The following is a 24,736-nucleotide window of genomic DNA, read 5'->3' as shown; positions in this document are numbered from 1 at the left end:
TCATGTTATGGGTATGCTTGTAATCGTTAAGGACTGGGTGTTTTTTAGGACAAAAATAAATGGAATGGAGCTAAGCACAGGTAAAATCCTCGATGAAAACCTTGTTCAGTCTGCTATCCACCAGACACTGGGAGACAAATTCACCTTTCAGCAGGACAATAACCTAAAACACAAGGTCTACACTGGAGTTACTTACCAAGACGACATTGAATGTCCCTGAGTGGCCAAGTTACAGTTTTGACTTAAATCTACTTGAAAATCTATGGCAAGACCTGACAATGTCTGTCTAGCAATGATCAACAACCAACTTCACAAAGCTTGAAGAATTTTGAAAGGAATAATGGGTGCGGAAAGCTCTTAAAGACTTACCCAGAAAAACTCACAGCTGTAATCGATGCCAAAGGTGCTTCTACAAAGTATTGACTTAGGGGTGTGAATACTTAGGCAAAATGAGATATTTCCGTATTTAATTTTCAAAAATTTGCTACAATTTCTAAAAACATATTTTCACTTTGTCATTATGGTGTGTACATAGACGGGTGAGAAAAAATATGTTTGATTCATTCAGAAGTCAGGCTGTAACTCAATAAAATGTGGAATAAGTCAAGTCCTTAGGTAAGTCCTTAGCTACAGGGAATACTTTCTGAAGGCACAGTACGTACAATTACATTAGAAAAACACATGTTTATGTCGTAAGCCTATGTGCCATTTTAGTAGGGAAAATATCTAAAACAGAATACATGTTTTTATATTTTTTAATCTTTTAATACCCCTTTTTCTCTCCAACTTCGTGGTATCCAATTGGTAGTTACAGTCTTGTCTCATCGCTGCAACTCCCGTACGGACTCGGGAGAGGCGAAGGTCGAGAGCCGTGCGTCCTCCGAAACACGACCCAACCAAGCCGCACTGCTTCTTGACACACTGCCTGCTTAACCCGGAAGCCAGCCGCACCAATGTGTCGGAGGAAACACCGTGCACCTGGTGACCTGGTCAGCGTGCACTGCGCCCGGTCCGCCACAGGAGTAGCTAGAGCGCGATGGGACAAGAACATCCCAAACCCTCCCTAACTCGGACGACGCTGGGCCAATTGCACGCCGCCCCATGGGTCTCCCGGTCGCGGCCGGCTGCCACAGAGACTGGACTCGAACCCAGAATCTCTAGTGGCACAGCTAGCACTGTGATGCAGTGCCTTAGACCACGGCACCACTCGGGAGGCCAACCGAAAACATTTTGGGAGAAAAAAAAAACTTTGAAAATGTTCATCAGTCAAACATTTCTAAAATCTCCACTCAAATGTCTGTCAAACTTCATTATTTGCTCATCAGTCAGTAATTTAGTCAGTCAGGGTGTTGTCATCAGTCGCTTCCCGCTGAAATCATCAGTTATCGCAGCTGTTATCCCTCAGAAGCCTGCGGGTCGAACCATCATGGTAGTCATGGTAGCCATGAGGCCGGCGCCCTTCCAGTAGTACCACTTGATGCCGTTGTAACGGACCACGTTGGAGACGCCAGCGTAGTAGATACCGTTCAGGTTGGAGGGACCACACGCCTCAAACCACCAACCTAGAGGAGAGGGGAGAGGTCAGGGGTCAGGAAGAGAGAGAGAGGGCAGAGGGACCACACGCCTCAAACCACCAACCTAGTGGAGAGGGGAGAGGTCAGGGGTTAGAGGTCAGGGGTCAGGAAGAGAGAGGGCAGAGGGACCACAAGCCTCAAACCACCAACCTAGTGGAGAGGGGAGAGGTCAGGGGTTAGAGGTCAGGGGTCAGGAAGAGAGAGGGCAGAGGAACCACACGCCTCAAGCCACCAACCTAGTGGAGAGGGGAGAGGTCAGGGGTTAGAGGTCAGGGATCAGGAAGAGAGAGGGCAGAGGAACCACACGCCTCAAGCCACCAAACTAGTGGAGAGGGGAGAGGTCAGGGGTTAGAGGTCAGGGATCAGGAAGAGAGAGGGCAGAGGAACCACACGCCTCAAGCCACCAAACTAGTGGAGAGGGGAGAGGTCAGGGGTTAGAGGTCAGGGGTCAGGAAGAGAGAGAGAGAGAGAGAGCAGAGGGACCACACGCCTCAAACCACCAACCTAGAGGAGAGGGGAGAGGTCAGGGGTTAGAGGTCAGGGGTCAGGAAGAGAGAGAGAGGGCAGAGGAACCACACGCCTCAAGCCACCAACCTAGTGGAGAGAGAATGGAACAAAGAGGAAAAGTAGGTAGTGTGGTCAAAGGTGATAAAAAGTGATTTCATGTAGGTTCATCTTTACATGAGGATGAAACAGGAAGTGAGAGGAAAGATAGATAGAAAGTAGTGAAAGAGAGAAAGATGAAACAGGAAGTGAGAGGAAAGATAGATAGAAAGTAGTGAAAGAGAGAAAGATGAAACAGGAAGTGAGAGGAAAGATAGATAGAAAGTAGTGAAAGAGAGAAAGATGAAACAGGAAGTGAGAGGAAAGATAGATAGAAAGTAGTGAAAGAGAGAAATATGAAACAGGAAGTGAGAAGAAAGATAGATAGAAAGTACTGAAAGAGTGAAAGATGAAACAGGAAGTGAGAGGAAAGATAGATAGAAAGTAGTGAAAGAGAGAAAGATGAAACAGGAAGTGAGAGGAAAGATAGATAGAAAGTAGTGAAAGAGAGACAGGTGAAACAGGAAGTGAGAGGAAAGATAGATAGAAAGTAGTGAAATAGAGAAATATGAAACAGGAAGTGAGAGGAAAGATAGATAGAAAGTACTGAAAGAGTGAAAGATGAAACAGGAAGTGAGAGGAAAGATAGATAGAAAGTAGTGAAAGAGAGAAAGATGAAACAGGAAGTGAGAGGAAAGATAGATAGAAAGTAGTGAAATAGAGAAATATGAAACAGGAAGTGAGAGGAAAGATAGATAGAAAGTAGTGAAATAGAGAAATATGAAACAGGAAGTGAGAGGAAAGATAGATAGAAAGTACTGAAAGAGTGAAAGATGAAACAGGAAGTGAGAGGAAAGATAGATAGAAAGTAGTGAAAGAGTGAAAGATGAAACAGGAAGTGAGAGGAAAGATAGATAGAAAGTAGTGAAAGAGAGAAAGATGAAACAGGAAGTGAGAGGAAAGATAGATAAAAAGCAGGGAAAGAGAGAAAGATGAAACAGGAAGTGAGAGGAAAGATAGATAGAAAGTAGTGAAAGAGAAAAAGATGAAACAAGAAGTGAGAGGAAAGATAGATAGAAAGTAGTGAAAGAGAGAAAGATGAAACAGGAAGTGAGAGGAAAGATAGATAAAAAGTAGTGAAAGAGAGAAAGATGAAACAGGAAGTGAGAGGAAAGATAGATAAAAAGTAGGGAAAGAGAGAAAGATGAAACAGAAAGTGAGAGGAAAGATAGATAGAAAGTAGTGAAAGAGAGAAAGATGAAACAGGAAGTGAGAGGAAAGATAGATAGAAAGTAGTGAAAGAGAGAAAGATGAAACAGGAAGTGAGAGGAAAGATAGATAGAAAGTAGTGAAAGAGAGAAAGATGAAACAGGAAGTGAGAGGAAAGATAGATAGGAAGTAGTGAAAGAGAGAAAGATGAAACAGGAAGTGAGAGGAAAGATAGATAGAAAGCAGTGAAAGAGAGAAAGGTGAAACAGGAAGTGAGAGGAAAGATAGATAGAAAGTAGTGAAAGAGAGAAAGATGAAACATGAAGTGAGAGGAACGATAGATAGAAAGTAGTGAAAGAGAGAAAGATGAAACAGGAAGTGAGAGGAAAGATAGATAGGAAGTAGGGAAAGATGAAGCAGGGATCTGAATACCTCCAGATGACATCTGGGCACACTTGCAGGAGCAACGGTCGTTGTCTCGGTCCTTGGTGCTGAACTGGGTCCCAGGCTGGGTCAGACTACTGGTGCGGCCAGCAGTACCACTGAATCCCTGGGCATGGAGACTGGGAGAACGGACCAGAACTGTCAAGTCCTGTTTTCCAGACCCAGATTAAGTCAGTTCAAATCAAATCAAAGTGTATTGGTCGCGTACACGTATTGGCAGATGTTTTTGTAGGTGCAGCTAAATGCTTGTGTTTCTAGCTCCAACAGCTTCGTAATACCAAGGAGGATGAGCCATGACTAGAGTACAGTCTATACATATATAAACAGTATGTAAACAGTTTTAAAGTGACCAGTGTTTCATTATTAAAGTGACCAGTGTTTCATGACTCTATGTGCATAGGGGCAGCAGTCTTTAAGGTGCAGGGTAGAGTACCGGGTGGTGGCCGGCTAGAACAGTGACTAAGGTTCAGGTCAGGGTACTGGGCAGAGGCCGGCTAGTGGAGACTATTTAACAGTCTGATGGGCTAGAGATCAAAGCTGTTGTTAGACCTCCTTCACTCCACACACAGAGACGCGTACAAAGCTCTCCTTCGCCCCTCCATTTGGCAAATCTGACCATGACTTCATCCTTCTTATTCCTGCGTTACAAGCAAAATCTCAAACAGGAAGTACCAGTGACCCGCTCAATACGGAAGTGGTACGATGAAACGGATGCTAAGCTACAGGACTGTTTCGCTAGCACAGACTGGAATATGTTCCGGGATTCATCCGATGACATTGAGGAGTTTACCACCTCAGTCATCAGCCTCAATAATAAGTGCATCGATGACGTCATCCCCACAGTGATCGTACGTACATATCCCAACCAGAAGCCATGGATTATAGGCAGCATCCGCACTGATCTAAAGGCTAGAGCTGCTGCTTTCAAGGAGCAGGACACTAATCTGAACAATTATAATAAATCCTGCTACACCCTCTGACGAAGCATCAAACAGGCAAACAGGCCAGACGAAATAAATGTTTGATTTGTTCAATAAAGTCCCTCGTTTATGTCCAAATACCTCCTTTTTATTTGCGCTTTTAGCCCAGTAAGCCAAATTCATGAGGTGCGAGCAGGCGAAAAGTCAAAAAGTTCCGTTACAGTCCGTAGAAACATGTCAAACGATGTATAGAATCAATCTTTAGGATGTTTTTATCATGAATCTTCAATAATGTTTCAACCGGAGAATTCCTTTGTCTTCAGAAATGCAATGGAACGCAAGCTAACTCTCACGTGAACTCGCGTGGTCAGCTCATGGCACTCTGCCAGACCCCTGACTCAAAGAGCCTCATTCCCCCGTCCTTCACAGTAGAAGCATCAACCAAGGTTCTAAAGACGGTTGACATCTAGTGGAAGCCTTAGGAAGTGCAATATGACCAATATCCCACTGTATATTCGATAGGCGATGAGTTGAAAAACTACAAACCTCAGATTTCCATGGATATGAGACTGCCTTAGCTACAGGGACAGATGGGAGAGGGGGCTGGCTATGGGTCTGACTGCCTTAGCTACAGGGACAGATGGGAGAAGGGGCTGGCTATGGGTCTGAGACTGCCTTAGCTACAGGGACAGATGGGAGAAGGGCTGGCTATGGATATGAGACTGCCTTAGCTACAGGGACAGATGGGAGAGGGGGCTGGCTGTGGATATGAGACTGCCTTAGCTACAGGGACAGACCTGAGAGGGGGCTGGCTATGGGTCTGAGACTGCCTTAGCTACAGGGACAGATGGGAGAGGGGGCTGGCTATGGGTCTGAGACTGCCTTAGCTACAGGGACAGATGGGAGAGGGGGCTGGCTATGGGTCTGACTGGCTTAGCTACAGGGACAGATGGGAGAAGGGCTGGCTATGGGTCTGACTGCCTTAGCTACAGGGACAGATGGGAGAAGGGCTGGCTATGGGTCTGACTGCCTTAGCTACATGGACAGATGGGAGAGGGGACTGGCTATGGGTCTGACTGCCTTAGCTACAGGGACAGACCTGAGAGGGGGCTGGAGAAGATGCTGCTTTGGCCTGGGAACACTGGGGAAGGGTTCGGTGCCTTCTTTGGTTGGAAGAGGTTGGGTGACCGGACAAGTCCAGAGCAGGGGTCACATATGGATAAGGGGTTTTCTTGTATGTAGAAGGCTAGAAAATAGGTTATATTGGCCAGAGAAAGCTAGATGAGAGATTATATTGGCCAGAGAAATCTAGAGAAGAGGTTTTATTAGCCAGAGAAAGCTTGAGAAGAGGTTTTATTGGTCAGAGAAAGCTAGAGAAGAGGTTTTATTGGCCAGAGAAAGCTTGAGAAGAGGTTTTATTGGCCAGAGAAAGCTTGAGAAGAGGTTGAGTTAGCCAGAGAAAGCTTGAGAATAGGATGCCTTGGCCGAGTAGGGGCTGCATTGGCTGGGTAAAAGTCTAGCACCACAGGCCTCTGGCTGGGGAGGTCCCTAAATGAACCCAACCCTGGAGAGTGAAACCAGCGGAGAGCCAGTGTTCTCAGCATGATAATGAACCTAGCACATACTCAACGAGGTGAGACGGAGTGCTGCTCAGCAGGAGTTGGAAACAAGTCTGACAGCTCACCAACACTAGCACCATTCAGGGGGCTTGCCACACACAGAGTAGGATGAATATAGCGCCAAGACACTGAGGATTTTAGGTTATTTAAGGATGATCCTGGATCTAAATGTATTGGTAACGTGGTTACTCATCACAAAGAATATCACTGTGTGAAATACCTCCAGCCTTTTTCAAACACTCCATCAAATTCCTTTTAATCTACTCTGTGTTAGCCTCAATCCTAAATGGATCAGTACCTTAGCCTAAATCACAATCCTCTATGTTGAGGCACTGAGGTGACAAAATCCATTAGCGATATCAGCTAGTGCTTTAGTAGTGGAGAGAGACCACCATAGGACTTTAGTAGTGGAGAGAGAGAGAGACCGCCAGAGGGCTTTAGTAGTGGAGAGGGAAAGACCACATCAGGGCTTTAGTAGTGGAGAGAGAGACCACATTAGGGCTTTAGTAGTGGAGAGAGAGAGACCACATCCGGGCTTTAGTAGTGGAGAGAGAGACCACATTAGGGCTTTAGTAGTGGAGAGAGAGAGACCATATCCGGGCTTTAGTAGTGGAGAGAGAGACCACATAAGGGCTTTAGTAGTGGAGAAAGAGATACCACATCCGGGCTTTAGTAGTGGAGAGAGAGAGACCACATCCGGGCTTTAGTAGTGGAGAGAGAGACCACATAAGGGCTTTAGTAGTGGAGAGAGAGAGACCACATCCGGGCTTTAGTAGTGGAGAGAGAGAGACCACATCCGGGCTTTAGTAGTGGAGAGAGAGAGACCACAGCAGGGCTTTAGTAGTGGAGAGAGAGATACCACATCAGGGCTTTAGTAGTGGAGAGAGAGAGAGACCACATCAGGGCTTTAGTAGTGGAGAGAGAGAGAGACCACATCAGGGCTTTAGTAGTGGAGAGAGATACCACATCAGGGCTTTAGTAGTGGAGAGAGAGATACCACATCTGGGCTTTAGTAGTGGAGAGAGAGAGACCACATCCGGGCTTTAGTAGTGGAGAGAGAGAGACCACATCAGGGCTTTAGTAGTGGAGAGAGAGACCACATCAGGGCTTTAGTAGTGGAGAGAGAGAGACCACATCAGGGCTTTAGTAGTGGAGAGAGAGAGACCACATCAGGGCTTTAGTAGTGGAGTTAGAGAGACCACATCAGGGCTTTAGTAGTGGAGAGAGAGAGACCGCATCGGGGCTTTAGTAGTGGAGAGAGAGACCACATCAGGGCTTTAGTAGTGGAGAGAGAGATACCACATCAAGGCTTTAGTAGTGGAGAGAGAGAGAGACCACCAAAGGGCTTTAGTAGTGGAGAGAGAGAGAGACCACCATAGAACTTTAGTAGTGGAGAGAGAGCGAGACCGCCAAAGGCCTTTAGTAGTGGAGAGAGAGAGACTGCCAAAGGGCTTTAGTAGTGGAGAGAGAGAGACCGCCATAGGGCTTTAGTAGTGGGGAGAGAGATACCACATCAGGGCTTTAGTAGTGGAGAGAGAACACCGTAGGGCTTTAGTAGTGGAGAGAGAACACCGTAGGGCTTTAGTAGTGGAGAGAGAACACCGTAGGGCTTTAGTAGTGGAGAGAGAACACGTAGGGCTTTAGTAGTGGAGAGAGAACACATCAGGGCTTTTGTAATGGAGAGAGAACACCGTAGGGCTTTAGTAGTGGAGAGAGAACAACGTAGGGCTTTAGTAGTGGAGAGAGAACACCGTAGGGCTTTAGTAGTGGAGAGAGAACACCGTAGGGCTTTAGTAGTGGAGAGAGAACACCGTAGGGCTTTAGTAGTGGAGAGAGAACACCGTAGGGCTTTAGTAGTGGAGAGAGAACACATCAGGGCTTTAGTAGTGGAGAGGGAACACATCAGGGCTTTAGTAGTGGAGAGGGAACACATCAGGGCTTTAGTAGTGGAGAGAGAACACCGTAGGGCTTTAGTAGTGGAGAGAGAACACCGTAGGGCTTTAGTAGTGGAGAGAGAACACCGTAGGGCTTTAGTAGTGGAGAGAGAACACCGTAGGGCTTTAGTATTGGAGAGAGAACACCCTAGGGCTTTAGTAGTGGAGAGAGAACACCGTAGGGCTTTAGTAGTGGAGAGAGAACACATCAGGGCTTTAGTAGTGAAGAGAGAACACATCAGGGCTTTAATAGTGGAGAGAGAACACCGTATGGCTTTAGTAGTGGAGAGAGAACACCGTAGGACTTTAGTAGTGGAGAGAGAACACCGTAGGGCTTTAGTAGTGGAGAGAGAACACCGTAGAGCTTTAGTAGTGGAGAGAGAACACCGTAGGGCTTTAGTAGTGGAGAGAGAACACTGTAGGGCTTTAGTAGTGGAGAGAGAACACCGTAGGACTTTAGTAGTGGAGAGAGAACACCGTAGGGCTTTAGTAGTGGAGAGAGAACACCGTAGGGCTTTAGTAGTGGAGAGAGAACACCGTAGGGCTTTAGTAGTGGAGAGAGAACACCGTAGGGCTTTAGTAGTGGAGAGAGAACACCGTAGGGCTTTACTAGTGGAGAGAGAACACCGTAGAGCTTTAGTAGTGGAGAGAGAACACCGTAGAGCTTTAGTAGTGGAGAGAGAACACCGTAGGGCTTTAGTAGTGGAGGGAGAACACCTTAGGGCTTTAGTAGTGGAGAGAGAACACCGTAGGGCTTTAGTAGTGGAGAGAGAACACCGTAGGGCTTTAGTAGTGGAGAGAGAACACCGTAGGGCTTTAGTAGTGGAGAGAGAACACCGTAGGGCTTTAGTAGTGGAGAGAGAACACCGTAGAGCTTTAGTAGTGGAGAGAGAACACCGTAGGGCTTTAGTAGTGGAGAGAGAACACCGTAGGGCTTTAGTAGTGGAGAGAGAGAGGACTAATTGGAGTTTTGTTTGACTTGGCAGGTTTCTGGAAGGCCACATGCTGCTGCTGAATGGTTTTATCATCCCAAATGGTACCCTATTCCCTACATAGTGTACTACTTTGCCTGGACCCAGTCTAAAGTAGTGCACTATATAGGGAATAGGGTGCCATAGGACTCTGGTCGAAAGTAGTGCACTATATAGGGAATAGGGTGCCATAGGACTCTGGTCGAAAGTAGTGCACTATATAGGGAATAGGGTGACATAGGACTCTGGTCGAAAGTAGTGCACTATATAGGGAATAGGGTGCCATAGGACTCTGGTCGAAAGTAGTGCACTATATAGGGAATAGGGTTCCATTTTGGATACAACCTTTGTTCCTGTTTTCCTCCTCTGAAGGGTTGCCAGGGGCAGCAGTAGCCGCGGCGATGGAAAGGGAGATGCAGGCAGCAAAGTGTCGGCTAGCCTTCCGCTGAGCTCATCACTGATGCGGTTCTTCTAGACAGATCACATGATCTACTCTTTCATCCTGTTACTTTCAACCCGGCGATAAGAAAGGCGAGGGAAAAACTCAGTTAAACGCGTGGATCACGCCGGATGATTTGCCAGGGTTTGAGTGGAGGGGGTTTACACCACAGACTTGAGGAATACTGACAGAGTAACAGGTTTATTCAATTACCTCCGGTCGTATATGCCTTTCGGAAACACAACTATTTACCAAACTCTCCCTAGAATCAGGGTTCCTTCCACTTAGTTTCTGATTGGGATCTGATTGAGACAACAGCTCTAAGAGCTTAACACCACAGAAGAGTTTTAACACAATAGTAAGACTGATCGAGGATAAAATCTCACTTAGTGTAAATGTGAGATATGGACTTCGTTCCCTATAAACCCGCAATCCGACCGCAAGGCGCTACAGATGGAAGTGTGTACGGCCCAGTACATCACTGGGGTCAAGCTTCCTGCCATCCAGGACCTCTATACCAGGCGGTGTCAGAGGAAGGCCCAAAAACAATTGTCGAAGACTCCAGCCACCCAAGTCATAGATTGTTCTCTCTGCTACCGCACGGCAAGTGGTACCGGAGTGCAACAAGTCTGGAACCAACAGGACCCTGACCAGCTTCTACCCCCCCAAGACATGAGACTGCTAAACAAGACTGATAAATAGTTAGTTAACCAAATAGCTACCTGGACTACCTGCATTGACTGTTTTGACTCATCTCGTACGCTGCTGCTACTGTTTACTATCTATCCTGTTGCCTAGTTACTGTATATATACATACAGTATCTTCCTCAATTACCTCATAGCCCTGCGCATGGACTCGGTACTGGTACCCCTTGTATATACAGTGGGGCAAAAAAGTATTTAGTCAGCCACCAATTGTGCAAGTTCTCCCACTTAAAAAGATGAGAGAGGCCTGTAATTTTCATCATAGGTACACTTCAACTATGACAGACAAAATGAGAAAAAAAAATCCAGAAAATCACATTGTAGGATTTTTTATGAATTTATTTGCAAATTATGGTGGAAAATAAGTATTTGGTCACCTACAAACAAGCAAGATTTCTGGCTCTCACAGACCTGTAACTTCTTCTATAATAACGAGTCACAAACCCGGATCCGGGATCCCCCCCATCAAAAAAGCTGACTAGCATAGCCTAGCCTAAAGCCACAGGGATATCATATAATAAAATGTTCATGAAATCACAAGTCCAAGACACAAAATGAAAGATACACATCTTGTGAATCCAGCCATCATTTCTGATTTTTAAAATGTTTTACAGGGAAGACACAATATGTATTTCTATTAGCTAACCACGATAGCAAAAGACACAACTTTTTTTTCCTACCATTTTTTTCCTGCATAGGTAGCTATCACAAATTCGACCAAATAAAGATATAAATAGTCACTAACCAAGAAACAACTTCATCAGATGACAGTCTGATAACATATTTATTGTATAGCATATGTTTTGTTCGAAAAATGTGCATATTTCAGGTATAAATCATAGTTTTACATTGCAGCCACCATCACAACTCTCACCAAAGCAACTAGAATAACTACAGAGAGCAACGTGAATTACCTAAATACTCATCATAAAACATTTCTGAAAAATACACAGCGTACAGCAAATGAAAGACAAAGATCTTGTGAATCCAGCCAATATTTCAGATTCTTTAAGTGTTTTACAGCGAAAACACAATTTAGCATTATATTAGCTTACTACAATATCCAACCACACAGCAGCATTGATTCATGCACGTTAGCGATAGCGAATAAACCAGCAAAAGATATACATTTTTTCACTAACCTTCTCAAAACTTCATCAGATGACAGTCCTATAACATCATATTACACAATACATATATTGTTTGTTCGAAAATGTACATATTTAGCGGCACAAATTGTGGTTATACAATGAGAATAGTAGCCAAGCTGCCAACAAAATGTCGGGAGAAATCTTGGGAGAGGCACCTAATCTAATCAATAACTAATCATAAACTTGACTAAAAAATACAGGTTGGACAGCAAATAAAAGATACATTAGTTCTTAATGCAACCGCTGTGATAGATTTTTAAAATTAACGTTACTGCGACATACAGCGTGCGCTAAAGCGAGACCGCACCGAAATTAATGGCGGAATAATAGTTTTACATTTTTCAACAGAACAACGAATTAACATCATAAATACTTCTTACTTTTTGATGAGCTTCCATCAGAATCTTGTGCAAGTGGTCCTTTGTCCAGAATCATTGTTGCTCGGTTGTAGATTGTCGTCATCAACTTAGGAATTAGCAGCAAACATTAGCTATGTGGCCCAGACGTGCCCAACTCTTCATAACGCAGCACAAAGAAATATCCGAAAATCGCAATATACTGATATAAACTGATACAACTTGGTTTAAAATAACTACATTATGATGTCTTTAACACCTATATCGAATAAAATCAGAGCCGGATATATCTAAGGCCTATAACGAGAGCTTTTCAGAATGCCATCCTGAGGTCTGTCTTGCGCCATGACGAACGTTTAAAAGAGCGCACCCCCGGTTCCATGAGCCTTCATATGGCCTCAGATCTGCCTAGCAACACCATTCCAATTCTCACTGCTTACTGACATCTAGGGGAAATCGTATTCAGTGCATGTCGACTCATAGATTACATGCAATTGAATAAACTGACCCTGGAACAGAGCATCGATTTCAGATTTCTCAAGATCTCACCCCGTGGAATCAAAATGATCACAAGACCGGTGAGCAAAAATCCCAGAACCACACGGGGGGGCCTAGTGAATGACCTGCAGAGAGCTGGGACCAAAGTAACAAAGCCTACCATCAGTAACACACTACGCCGCCAGGGACTCAAATCCTGCAGTGCCAGACGTGTCCCCCTGCTTAAGCCAGTACATGTCCAGGCCCGTCTGAAGTTTGCTAGAGAGCATTTGGATGATCCAGAAGAAGATTGGTAGAATGTCATATGGTCAGATGAAACCAAAATAGAACTTTTTGGTAAAAACTCAACTCGTCGTGTTTGGAGGACAAAGAATGCTGAGTTGCTTCCAAAGAACACCATACCTACTGTGAAGCATGGGGGTGGAAACATCATGCTTTGGGGCTGTTTTTCTGCAAAGGGACCAGGACGACTGATCCGTGTAAAGGAAAGAATGAATGGGGCCATGTATCGTGAGATTTTGAGTGAAAACCTCCTTCCATCAGCAAGGGCATTGAAGATGAAACGTGGCTGGGTCTTTCAGCATTACAATGATCCCAAACACACCGCCCGGGCAACGAAGGAGTGGCTTCGTAAGAAGCATTTCAAGGTCCTGGAGTGGCCTAGCAAGTCTCCAGATCTCAACCCCGTAGAAAATCTTCGGAGGGAGTTGAAAGTCCGTGTTGCCCAGCAACAGCCCCAAAACATCACTGCTCTAGAGGAGATCTGCATGGAGGAATGGGCCAAAATACCAGCAACAGTGTGTGAAAACCTTGTGAAGACTTACAGAAAACGTTTGACCTCTGTCATTGCCAACAAAGGGTATATAACAAAGTATTGAGATAAACTTTTGTTGTTGACCAAATACTTATTTTCCACCATAATTTGCAAATAAATTCATTAAAAATCCTACAATGTGATTTTCTGGATTTTTTTTCTCATTTTGTCTGTCATAGTTGAAGTGTACCTATGATGAAAATTACAGGCCTCTCTCATCTTTTTAAGTGGGAGAACTTGCACAATTGGTGGCTGACTAAATACTTTTTTGCCCCACTGTAGTCTAGTTATCATTGACTCGGTACTGGTACCACTTGTATATAGCCCAGTTATCATTGACTCGGTACTGGTACCACTTGTATATAGCCTAGTTATCATTGACTCGGTACTGGTACCCCTTGTATATAGCCAAGTTATCATTGACTCGGTACTGGTACCACTTGTATATAGCCCAGTTATCATTGACTCGGTACTGGTACCACTTGTATATAGCCCAGTTATCATTGACTCGGTACTGGTACCCCTTGTATATAGCCAAGTTATCATTGACTCGGTACTGGTACCCATTGTATATAGCCAAGTTATCGTTGATTCGGGTATTGGTACCCCTTGTATATAGCCAAGTTATCGTTGACTCTGTACTGGTACCCCTTGTATATAGCCAAGTTATCGTTACTTATTGTGTTACTCTAAAATGTATTTATTCCTTGTGTTATTATTTTCCTTTTATTTATCTTTCTTTCTCTCTGCATTATTGGGAGGTAAGCGTTTCACTGTTAGTCCACACAGTTTTTGAAGCATGTGACAAATAACGTTTGATTTGATTTGACTCTCGGCCTTCCATGCTGTGGGATGGTGCATTGCATTCTGGTACCTGTAGTTTTTGTCCTCTGCGTCTATATAGAAGTGATCGTAGTGGGAGTAGGCCTCGTTCCCCTCGTTATCCTTCAGCTGCACCTGGAGACTGTACTCCTGGGAGCTGGTCAGCAGATGGATGAGGTCATTTCCTGCCCAGTACTCTCCCGAGGGATCCCCAAAACCCTGCAACGGGTACGGTTAGAGAAAGAGGACAAACTGAACGAAGGGTCATATGACTAACGTCGCTTCAGAGGGTACAGATGACATCAACAGAGACGTGTTAAGATGTAAATGTAATTCTACCGTTGAGAGGGAGGAAGAGACTTGATGGATATTATGAGTGAAGAGATAAATGATTTTGACTGAGGAAAGTGAAAAGGCAAATGGTAAAATCTTGATAACTCCTGACAATCCCTCTCTGACCTACTACAGACCGTTAGTCCCTGTATCTCTCTGTATTATCTCTGTGGGCTCTCTGTGGGCTCTCTGTGGGCTCTGTCTGCCAGTTCTTGTTGGTTACGTAAATGTGAAGATATGAATGAGGTCTGGGAGCATTTACTATCTGTCCAGAAGGCCTGATTTTACTCTAACGTTAAACTAATGTTGGTTAAACATTGTGTACTGTACACACACACACACACACACACACACACACACACACACACACACACACACACACACACACACACACACACACACACACACACACACACACACACACACACACGTTATCTTCCGTCTACAGAGGCTCCATACTCCCACGCTCCAACTGGGGCCAAATATTTATCATCCACTTGTGAAAATATTGTTCTTGAGAAAAATATATTGAAAAAGGCACGTTAGCGGCGCGATCGTTGTCCTCTGACTTTTCCATTTCCAAACCAAACAATGAATCTGCTGCAATAGGAAGGTGAATCAGCACTACTCCTTTAATCAAACAGCCGAAGCAGAGGCTCTCGTATCCTCAGACTGTGATTTAAATCGAGGATCTCAAAGAGAATCATGCATTTCCCTTCCGTGTGTAGTTTCTGTTTATCATGACTATTGATGGCAGTGAAGAACATCAAAGATAAGTTTGTGCTGAGTATTGGACAACATTGCGGGCTGAGTCCAAAATGGCACCCTATTACCTATATAGTGCACTACTTTTGACCGGAGTCCTATGGGCCACCTATGAACCCGTGTTAAAAGTAGTGCACTATATAGGGAGAAGGGTGGCATTTGGGACATCAGTGGGATACAGCAGGATCTGAAGCTGGGACAAACAGTCCTCCTTTAGTAGTGGTTGTGATCCTGTTAACTAGTCTCTCTTTAACCCCCAGTACTCTACATGGTGGGATCTCTACTGATCCTGTTAACTAATCTCTCTAGGACCACCAGTACTCTACATGGTGGGATCTCTACTGATCCTGTTAACTAGTCTCTCTTTAACCCCCAGTACTCTACATGGTGGGATCTCTACTGATCCTGTTAACTAGTATCTCTAGGACCCCCAGTACTCTACATGGTGGGATCTCTACTGATCCTGTTAACTAGTCTCTCTTTAACCCCCAGTACTCTACATGGTGGGATCTCTACTGATCCTGTTAACTAGTCTCTCTAGGACCCCCAGTACTCTACATGGTGGGATCTCTACTGATCCTGTTAACTAGTCTCTCTTTAACCCCCAGTACTCTACATGGTGGGATCTCTACTGATCCTGTTAACTAGTATCTCTAGGACCCCCAGTACTCTACATGGTGGGATCTCTACTGATCCTGTTAACTAGTCTCTCTAAGACCCCCAGTACTCTACATGGTGGGATCTCTACTGATCCTGTTAACTAGTCTCTCTAGGACCCCCAGTACTCTACATGGTGGGATCTCTACTGATCCTGTTAACTAGTCTCTCTTTAACCCCCAGTACTCTACATGGTGGGATCTCTACTGATCCTGTTAACTAGTCTCTCTAGGACCCCCAGTACTCTACATGGTGGGATGTCTACTGATCCTGTTAACTAGTCTCTCTTTAACCCCCAGTACTCTACATGGTGGGATCTCTACTGATCCTGTTAACTAGTCTCTCTAGGACCCCCAGTACTCTACATGGTGGGATCTCTACTGATCCTGTTAACTAGTCTCTCTAGGACCCCCAGTACTCTACATGGTGGGATCTCTACTGATCCTGTTAACTAGTCTCTCTAGGACCCCCAGTACTCTACATGGTGGGATCTCTACTGATCCTGTTAACTAGTCTCTCTAGGACCCCCAGTACTCTACATGGTGGGATCTCTACTGATCCTGTTAACTAGTCTCTCTAGGACCCCCAGTACTCTACATGGTGGGATCTCTACTGATCCTGTTAACTAGTCTCTCTTTAACCCCCAGTACTCTACATGGTGGGATCTCTACTGATCCTGTTAACTAGTCTCTCGTTCACGCCCAGTACTCTACATGGTGGGATCTCTACTGATCCTGTTAACTAGTCTCTCTAGGACCCCCAGTACTCTACATGGTGGGATCTCTACTGATCCTGTTAACTAGTCTCTCTAGGACCCCCAGTACTCTACATGGTGGGATCTCAACTGATCCTGTTAACTAGTCTCTCTAGGACCCCCAGTACTCTACATGGTGGGATCTCTACTGATCCTGTTAACTAGTCTCTCTAGGACCCCCAGTACTCTACATGGTGGGATCTCTACTGATCCTGTTAACTAGTCTCTCTTTAACCCCCAGTACTCTACATGGTGGGATCTCTACTGATCCTGTTAACTAGTCTCTCTAGGACCCCCAGTACTCTACATGGTGGGATCTCTACTGATCCTGTTAACTAGTCTCTCTTTAACCCCCAGTACTCTACATGGTGGGATCTCTACTGATCCTGTTAACTAGTCTCTCTAGGACCCCCAGTACTCTACATGGTGGGATCTCTACTGATCCTGTTAACTAGTCTCTCTTTAACCCCCAGTACTCTACATGGTGGGATCTCTACTGATCCTGTTAACTAGTCTCTCTAGGACCCCCAGTACTCTACATGGTGGGATCTCTACTGATCCTGTTAACTAGTCTCTCTAGGACCCCCAGTACTCGACATGGTGGGATCTCTACTGATCCTGTTAACTAGTCTCTCTAGGACCCCCAGTACTCTACATGGTGGGATCTCTACTGATCCTGTTAACTAGTCTCTCTTTAACCCCCAGTACTCTACATGGTGGGATCTCTACTGATCCTGTTAACTAGTCTCTCTAGGACCCCCAGTACTCTACATGGTGGGATCTCTACTGATCCTGTTAACTAGTCTCTCTAGGACCCCCAGAACTCTACATGGTGGGATCTCTACTGATCCTGTTAACTAGTCTCTCTAGGACCCCCAGTACTCTACATGGTGGGATCTCTACTGATCCTGTTAACTAGTCTCTCTTTAACCCCCAGTACTCTACATGGTGGGATCTCTACTGATCCTGTTAACTAGTCTCTCTAGGACCCCCAGTACTCTACATGGTGGGATCTCTACTGATCCTGTTAACTAGTCTCTCTTTAACCCCCAGTACTCTACATGGTGGGATCTCTACTGATCCTGTTAACTAGTCTCTCTAAGACCCCCAGTACTCTACATGGTGGGATCTCTACTGATCCTGTTAACTAGTCTCTATAGGACCCCCAGTACTCTACATGGTGGGATCTCTACTGATCCTGTTAACTAGTCTCTCTTTAACCCCCAGTACTCTACATGGTTGGATCTCTACTGATCCTGTTAACTAGTCTCTCTAGGACCCCCAGTACTCTACATGGTGGGATCTCTACAGATCCTGTTAACTAGTCTCTCTAGGACCCCCAGTACTCTACATGGTGGGATCTCTACTGATCCTGTTAACTAGTCTCTCTAGGACCCCCAGTACTCTACATGGTGGGATCTCTACTGATCCTGTTAACTAGTCTCTCTAGGACCCCCAGTACTCTACATGGTGGGATCTCTACTGATCCTGTTAACTAGTCTCTCTAGGACCCCCAGTACTCTACATGGTGGGATCTCTACTGATCCTGTTAACTAGTCTCTCTTTAACCCCCAGTACTCTACATGGTGGGATCTCTACTGATCCTGTTAACTAGTCTCTCTAAGACCCCCAGTACTCTACATGGTGGGATCTCTACTGATCCTGTTAACTAGTCTCTATAGGACCCCCAGTACTCTACATGGTGGGATCTCTACTGATCCTGTTAACTAGTCTCTCTTTAACCCCCAGTACTCTACATGGTGGGATCTCTACTGATCCTGTTAACTAGTCTCTCTAGGACCCCCAGTACTCTACATGGTGGGATGTCTACTGATCCTGTTAACTAGTCTCTCTTTAACCCCCAGTACTCTACATGGTGGGATCTCTACTGATTCTGTTAACTAGTCTCTCTAGGACCCCCAGTACTCTACATGGTGGGATCTCTACTGATCCTGTTAACTAGTCTCTCTAGGACCCCCAGTACTCTACATGGTGGGATCTCTACTGATCCTGTTAACTAGTCTCTCTAGGACCCCCAGTACTCTACATGGTGGGATCTCTACTGATCCTGTTAACTAGTCTCTCTAGGACCCCCAGTACTCTACATGGTGGGATCTCTACTGATCCTGTTAACTAGTCTCTATAGGACCCCCAGTACTCTACATGGTGGGATCTCTACTGATCCTGTTAACTAGTCTCTCTTTAACCCCCAGTACTCTACATGGTGGGATCTCTACTGATCCTGTTAACTAGTCTCTCTAGGACCCCCAGTACTCTACATGGTGGGATTTCTACTAATCCTGTTAACTAGTCTACATGCTGGGATCTCTACTGATCCTGTTAACTAGTCTCTCTAGGACCCCCAGTACTCTACATGGTGGGATCTCTACTGATCCTGTTAACTAGTCTCTCTAGGACCCCCAGTACTCTACATGGTGGGATCTCTACTGATCCTGTTAACTAGTCTCTCTAGGACCCCCAGTACTCTACATGGTGGGATCTCTACTGATCCTGTTAACTAGTCTCTCTAGGACCCCCAGTACTCTACATGGTGGGATCTCTACTGATCCTGTTAACTAGTCTCTCTGGGACCCCCAGTACTCTACATGGTGGGATCTCTACTGATCCTGTTAACTAGTCTCTCTTTAACCCCCAGTACTCTACATGGTGGGATCTCTACTGATCCTGTTAACTAGTCTCTCTAGGACCCCCAGTACTCTACATGGTGGGATCTCTACTGATCCTGTAAACTAGTCTCTCTTTAACCCCCAGTACTCTACATGGTGGGATCTCTACTGATCCTGTTAACTAGTCTCTCTAGGACCCCCAGTACTCTACATGGTGAGATCTCTACTGATCCTGTTAACTAGTCTCTCTTTAACCCCCAGTACTCTACATGGTGGGATCTCTACTGGTCCTGTTAACTAGTCTCTCTAGGACCCCCAGTACTCTACATGGTGGGATATCTACTGATCCTGTTAACTAGTCTCTCTAGGACCCCCAGTACTCTACATGGTGGGATCTCTACTGATCCTGTTAACTAGTCTCTCTAGGACCCCCAGTACTCTACATGGTGGGATCTCTACTGATCCTGTTAACTAGTCTCTCTAGGACCCCCAGTACTCTACATGGTGGGATCTCTTGACCAACTCAGAAAGGTCAGTCGGTCATTTCATGTCAGAAAGCCCCCTGAGTCTGAAGATGATTCAAGTGTGTGAGAGGAGTATCTGATCGAGAGTATCTGATCGAGAGTATCTGATCGAGACACACACACACACACACACACCATGAAGTGAGCGTGGCTCTGCCACGCTCACTTCATGGTGTGTGTGTGTGTGTGTGTGTGTGTGTGTGTGTGTGTGTGTGTGTGTGTGTGTGTGTGTGTGTGTGTGTGTGTGTGTGTGTGTGTGTGTGTGTGTCTGTGTGTGTGTGTGTGTGTCTGTGTGTGTGTCTGTGTGTGTGTGTGTCTGTGTGTGTGTCTGTGTGTGTCTGTCTCTCTGTCTGTCTGTCTGTCTGTCTGTCTGTCTGTCTCTGTGTCTCTGTCTGTCTGTGTGTCTGTGTGTCTGTGTGTCTGTGAGCCTCTGATGTGTGATGAGTGTGTGTCGGGGTCGGACTCCGTCAGGGAGAGACAGAGAGAGTGCAGGTGCAACAACAGGGAGTGTTGTAGGGGAACCAGCGGGGTGGCCTACCAAAACAACCAGGGTGATCCCAGATCACAGATCTGTCTGTATCCCACGCCTCCCTAGTCCTAACCCTCTCGTCCACACTGCCTTAGATTGATTGAAACCTGCTGTCTATTCAGAGTGATGAATCCAGGACCCCCCCCCCCCCCCCCCCCCGATCCGACAACCTGTTATAACAACGCACCTGTGATTCAGAGACTTTGCTATCTTGATTTTGGATGAAGTCTGTGACAAAAACAAATTCCCAAACTAAATAAATGACGTTCTACAGTTGTCCATGATAACACACGGGGGGAAAAAGTCTGACTTTATTAAAACAAATGATGTTAGATATTTGAATGACATACAGAAAAAGACTGCTTGTGTTTCGAGATGAATTTAATGTGAAAGAGTCTGCCTTATTAACAGACAATCCAGCCTCTGCCTACTATTTCAATGAAATACTACAGAAGAGGTCTCCGCTTACAATGACCTACCAAAGAAGACTTGGTTGACATCTTGTGTTTAAGTTCTAGTGAACATACCATCTTGTGTTTAAGTTCTAGTGAACATACCATCTTGTGTTAGGTTCTAGTGAACATACCATCTTGTGTTAGGTTCTAGTGAACGTATCATCTTGTGTTTAGGTTCTAGTGAACACACCATCTTGTGTTTAGGTTCTAGTGAACATACCATCTTGTGTTAGGTTCTAGTGAACACACCATCGTGTGTTTAGGTTCTAGTGAACATACCATCTTGTGTTAGGTTCTAGTGAACATACCATCGTGTGTTTAGGTTCTAGTGAACATACCATCTTGTGTTTAAGTTCAAGTGAACACACCATCTTGTGTTTAGGTTCTAGTGAACACACCATCTTGTGATTAAGTTCTAGTGAACACACCATCTTGTGTTAGGTTCTAGTGAACACACCATATTGCGTTTAGGTTCTAGTGAATGTACCAGCTTGTGTTTAGGTTCTAGTGAACATACCATCTTGTGTTTAGGTTCTAGTGAACATACCATCTTGTGTTAGGTTCTAGTGAACATACCATCTTGTGTTTAAGTTCTAGTGAACATACCATCTTGTGTTTAGGTTCTAGTGAACATACCATCTTGTGTTTAGGTTCTAGTGAACGTACCATCTTGTGTTTAAGTTCTAGTGAACATACCATCTTGTTTTTAGGTTCTAGTGAACGTACCATCTTGTGTTTAAGTTCTAGTGAATGTACCATCTTGTGTTTAAGTTCTAGTGAACACACCATATTGTGTTTAGGTTCTAGTGAACATACCATCTTGTGTTTAGGTTCTAGTGAACACACCATCTTGTGTTTAGGTTCTAGTGAACATACCATCTTGTGTTTAGGTTCTAGTGAACACACCATCTTGTGTTAGGTTCTAGTGAACAGACCATCTTGTGTTAGGTTCTAGTGAACGTACCATCTTGTGTTTAGGTTCTAGTGAACATACCATCTTGTTTTTAAGTTCTAGTGAACATGCCATCTTGTGTTTAGGTTCTAGTGAACATACCATCTTGTGTTTAGGTTCTAGTGAACACACCATATTGCGTTTAGGTTCTAGTGAACACACCATCTTGTGTTTAGGTTCTAGTGAACACACCATCTTGTGTTAGGTTCTAGTGAACGTACCATCTTGTGTTTAAGTTCTAGTGAACATACCATCTTGTAATCCTTCCATCCACGGTGGAAATCCACAGCTCCGTCTCTACGATGCTGCAGCACGGTCCAGCCCCCACCTCTCGTCTTCATATCACAGAACACCTGTGGAGGTAAACCCACTTCTGGTTACAGAACACCTGTAGAGGTAAACCCACTTCTGGTTACAGAACACCTAAACAGGTAAACCCACTTCTGGATACAGAACACCTGAACAGGTAAACCCACTTCTGGTTACAGTACACCTGAACAGGTAAACCCACTTCTGGTTACAGAACACCTGTAGAGGTAGACCCACTTCTGGTTACAGAACACCTGAACAGGTAAACCCACTTCTGGTTACAGAACACCTGAACAGGTAAACCCACTTCTGGTTACAGAACACCTGAACAGGTAAACCCACTTCTGGTTACAGAACACCTGTAGAGGTAGACCCACTTCTGGTTACAGAACACCTGAACAGGTAAACCCACTTCTGGTTACAGAACACCTGTAGAGGTAGACCCACTTCTGGTTACAGAACACCTGAACAGGTAAACCCACTTCTGGTTACAGAACACCTGAACAGGTAAACCCACTTCTGGTTACAGAACACCTGAACAGGTAAACCCACTTCTGGTTACAGTACACCTGAACAGGTAAACCCACTTCTGGTTACAGAACACCTGTAGAGGTAGACCCACTTCTGGTTACAGAACACCTGAACAGGTAAACCCACTTCTGGTTACAGAACACCTGAACAGGTAAACCCACTTCTGGTTACAGAACACCTGAACAGGTAAACCCACTTCTGGTTACAGAACACCTGTAGAGGTAGACCCACTTCTGGTTACAGAACACCTGAACAGGTAAACCCACTTCTGGTTACAGAACACCTGTAGAGGTAGACCCACTTCTGGTTACAGAACACCTGAACAGGTAAACCCACTTCTGGTTACAGAACACCTGAACAGGTAAACCCACTTCTGGTTACAGAACACCTGAACAGGTAAACCCACTTCTGGTTACAGAACACCTGAACAGGTAAACCCACTTCTGGTTACAGAACACCTGAACAGGTAAACCCACTTCTGGTTACAGAACACCTGAACAGGTAAACCCACTTCTGGTTACAGAACAGCTGAACAGGTAAACCCACTTCTGGTTACAGAACACCTGTAGAGGTAAACCCACTTCTGGTTACAGAACACCTGAACAGGTAAACCCACTACTGGTTACAGAACACCTGAACAGGTAAACCCACTTCTGGTTGCAGAACACCTGTGGAGGTAAACCCACTTCTGGTTGCAGAACACCTGTGGAGGTAAACCCACTTCTGGTTACAGAACACCTGTGGAGGTAAACCCACTTCTGGTTACAGAACACCTGTAGAGGTAAACCCACTTCTGGTTACAGAACACCTGTGGAGGTAAACCCACTTCTGGTTACAGAACACCTGTGGAGGTAAACCCACTTCTGGTTACAGAACACCTGTGGAGGTAAACCCACTTCTGGTTACAGAACAGCTGAACAGGGCCCATGACATATATATGAGTGTCTGCTGTATGTAAAGGAAGAGCAATACAAATAGTAAATTAACTGAGATGGTAATCCCAGTGACAGGTTTTTGGGATTAAATTCACTATCAACATTATTCTTGCACTCCAAGAATATATGTTTAGACTGTACATATACAGTACCTATATCAATAATAATAATAATAACCATTTTATTATTATTATTCCCTGAGTCAAATCTAACCATTTCCTGCCAGCTATATCAATGTCAGTATTCCCTGAGTCAAATCTAACCATTTCCTGCCAGCTATATCAATGTCAGTATTCCCTGAGTCAAATCTAACCATTTCCTGCCAGCTATATCAATGTCAGTATTCCCTGAGTCAAATCTAACCATTTCCTGCCAGCTATATCAATGCCAACGTCGGGCTTTTGACAGATTGATGTTTCAATGGTCTCTCTCTCTCTCTCTCTCTCTCTCTCTCTCTCTCTCCCTCTCTCTCTCTCTCTCTCTCTCTCTCTCTCTCTCTCTCTCTCTCTCTCTCTCTCTCTCTCTCTCTCTCTCTCTCTCTCTCTCTCTCTCTCTCTCTTTTCAATAGGATGACCTCTGGTCTTTCTCTCTCTACACTAGAGGACCTCTGGACAGACTCACAGCCTCAGGTGTTGGGCTGCTGCCCTCTGTCTTCCATTTTATCTTCATCCAACGGGGATGATAAACTGAATATCGTCAGTGTCCAAGGAGAACAAAGGTGAGAGAGAGCAAGAGGGAGAAAGAGAGAAAGAGAGAGGGGGGGGGAGAAATAGAGAGAGAAAAAATATAACCAGAGAATGGTAGAAAGATGGGGAGAGAGAGTAAGAAAGGAAAACCAGGCAACCCCAGGGTAAGGAAATATAGAGTGGTTCCGTTTCCCAGAAGCCTGAGGGAAGGAGAGAACTACTTATTCAGGGTGTTTCTCGTTTCCCAGAAGCCTGAGGGAAGGAGAGAACTACTTATTCAGGATGTTTCTCGTTTCCCAGAAGCCTGAGGGAAGGAGAGAACTACTTATTCAGGGTGTTTCTCGTTTCCCAGAAGCCTGAGGGAAGGAGAGAACTACTTATTCAGGATGTTTCTCGTTTCCCAGAAGCCTGAGGGAAGGAGAGAACTACTTATTCAGGATGTTTCTCGTTTCCCAGAAGCCTGAGGGAAGGAGAGAACTACTTATTCAGGGTGTTTCTCGTTGTGTTGTGACCCAGGTGGGATGGTGAAAACAACATGGGAGCATGTTCTGTTCTCCCTGGTGAGAGTGGAGCAGGAAGAATCCTTCAGTCACCAGCATTACGTCCCAAATGGAACCCTATTCCCTATATAGCGCACTACTTTAGACCAGAGCCCTATGGAACCCTATTCCCTATATAGT

General features: G+C 45.0%; 1 protein-coding gene across 2 annotated transcripts in view; it reads right to left on the bottom strand.

Moving 5' to 3' along the window:
* angpt2b (angiopoietin 2b) overlaps positions 1–24,736 on the bottom strand; it is a 57,886-nt gene that overhangs the window by 1,180 nt on the left and 31,970 nt on the right. The window contains exons 6-9 of one of the 2 annotated variants that reach the window (XM_055893239.1): positions 21,847–21,948; positions 14,052–14,218; positions 3,759–3,889; positions 1–1,562 (exon numbers count right to left, since the gene is read on the bottom strand). The exon at positions 1–1,562 is cut by the window's left edge and continues 1,180 nt beyond it. In XM_055893239.1, the coding sequence (XP_055749214.1) occupies positions 1,402–1,562; positions 3,759–3,889; positions 14,052–14,218; positions 21,847–21,948 (561 nt within the window). In that variant the 3' untranslated portion in view covers positions 1–1,401. The remainder of the gene's footprint in view (positions 1,563–3,758; positions 3,890–14,051; positions 14,219–21,846; positions 21,949–24,736) is intronic. The other variant, XM_055893240.1, reaches the window with a different exon arrangement.

The sequence above is a fragment of the Salvelinus fontinalis genome, chromosome 32 (genome assembly GCF_029448725.1).
Source record: "Salvelinus fontinalis isolate EN_2023a chromosome 32, ASM2944872v1, whole genome shotgun sequence".
Taxonomy (NCBI): domain Eukaryota; kingdom Metazoa; phylum Chordata; class Actinopteri; order Salmoniformes; family Salmonidae; genus Salvelinus; species Salvelinus fontinalis.
Note: the sequence above shows the minus strand (reverse complement) of the source record. Positions and strands in the feature narration are given on the sequence as shown.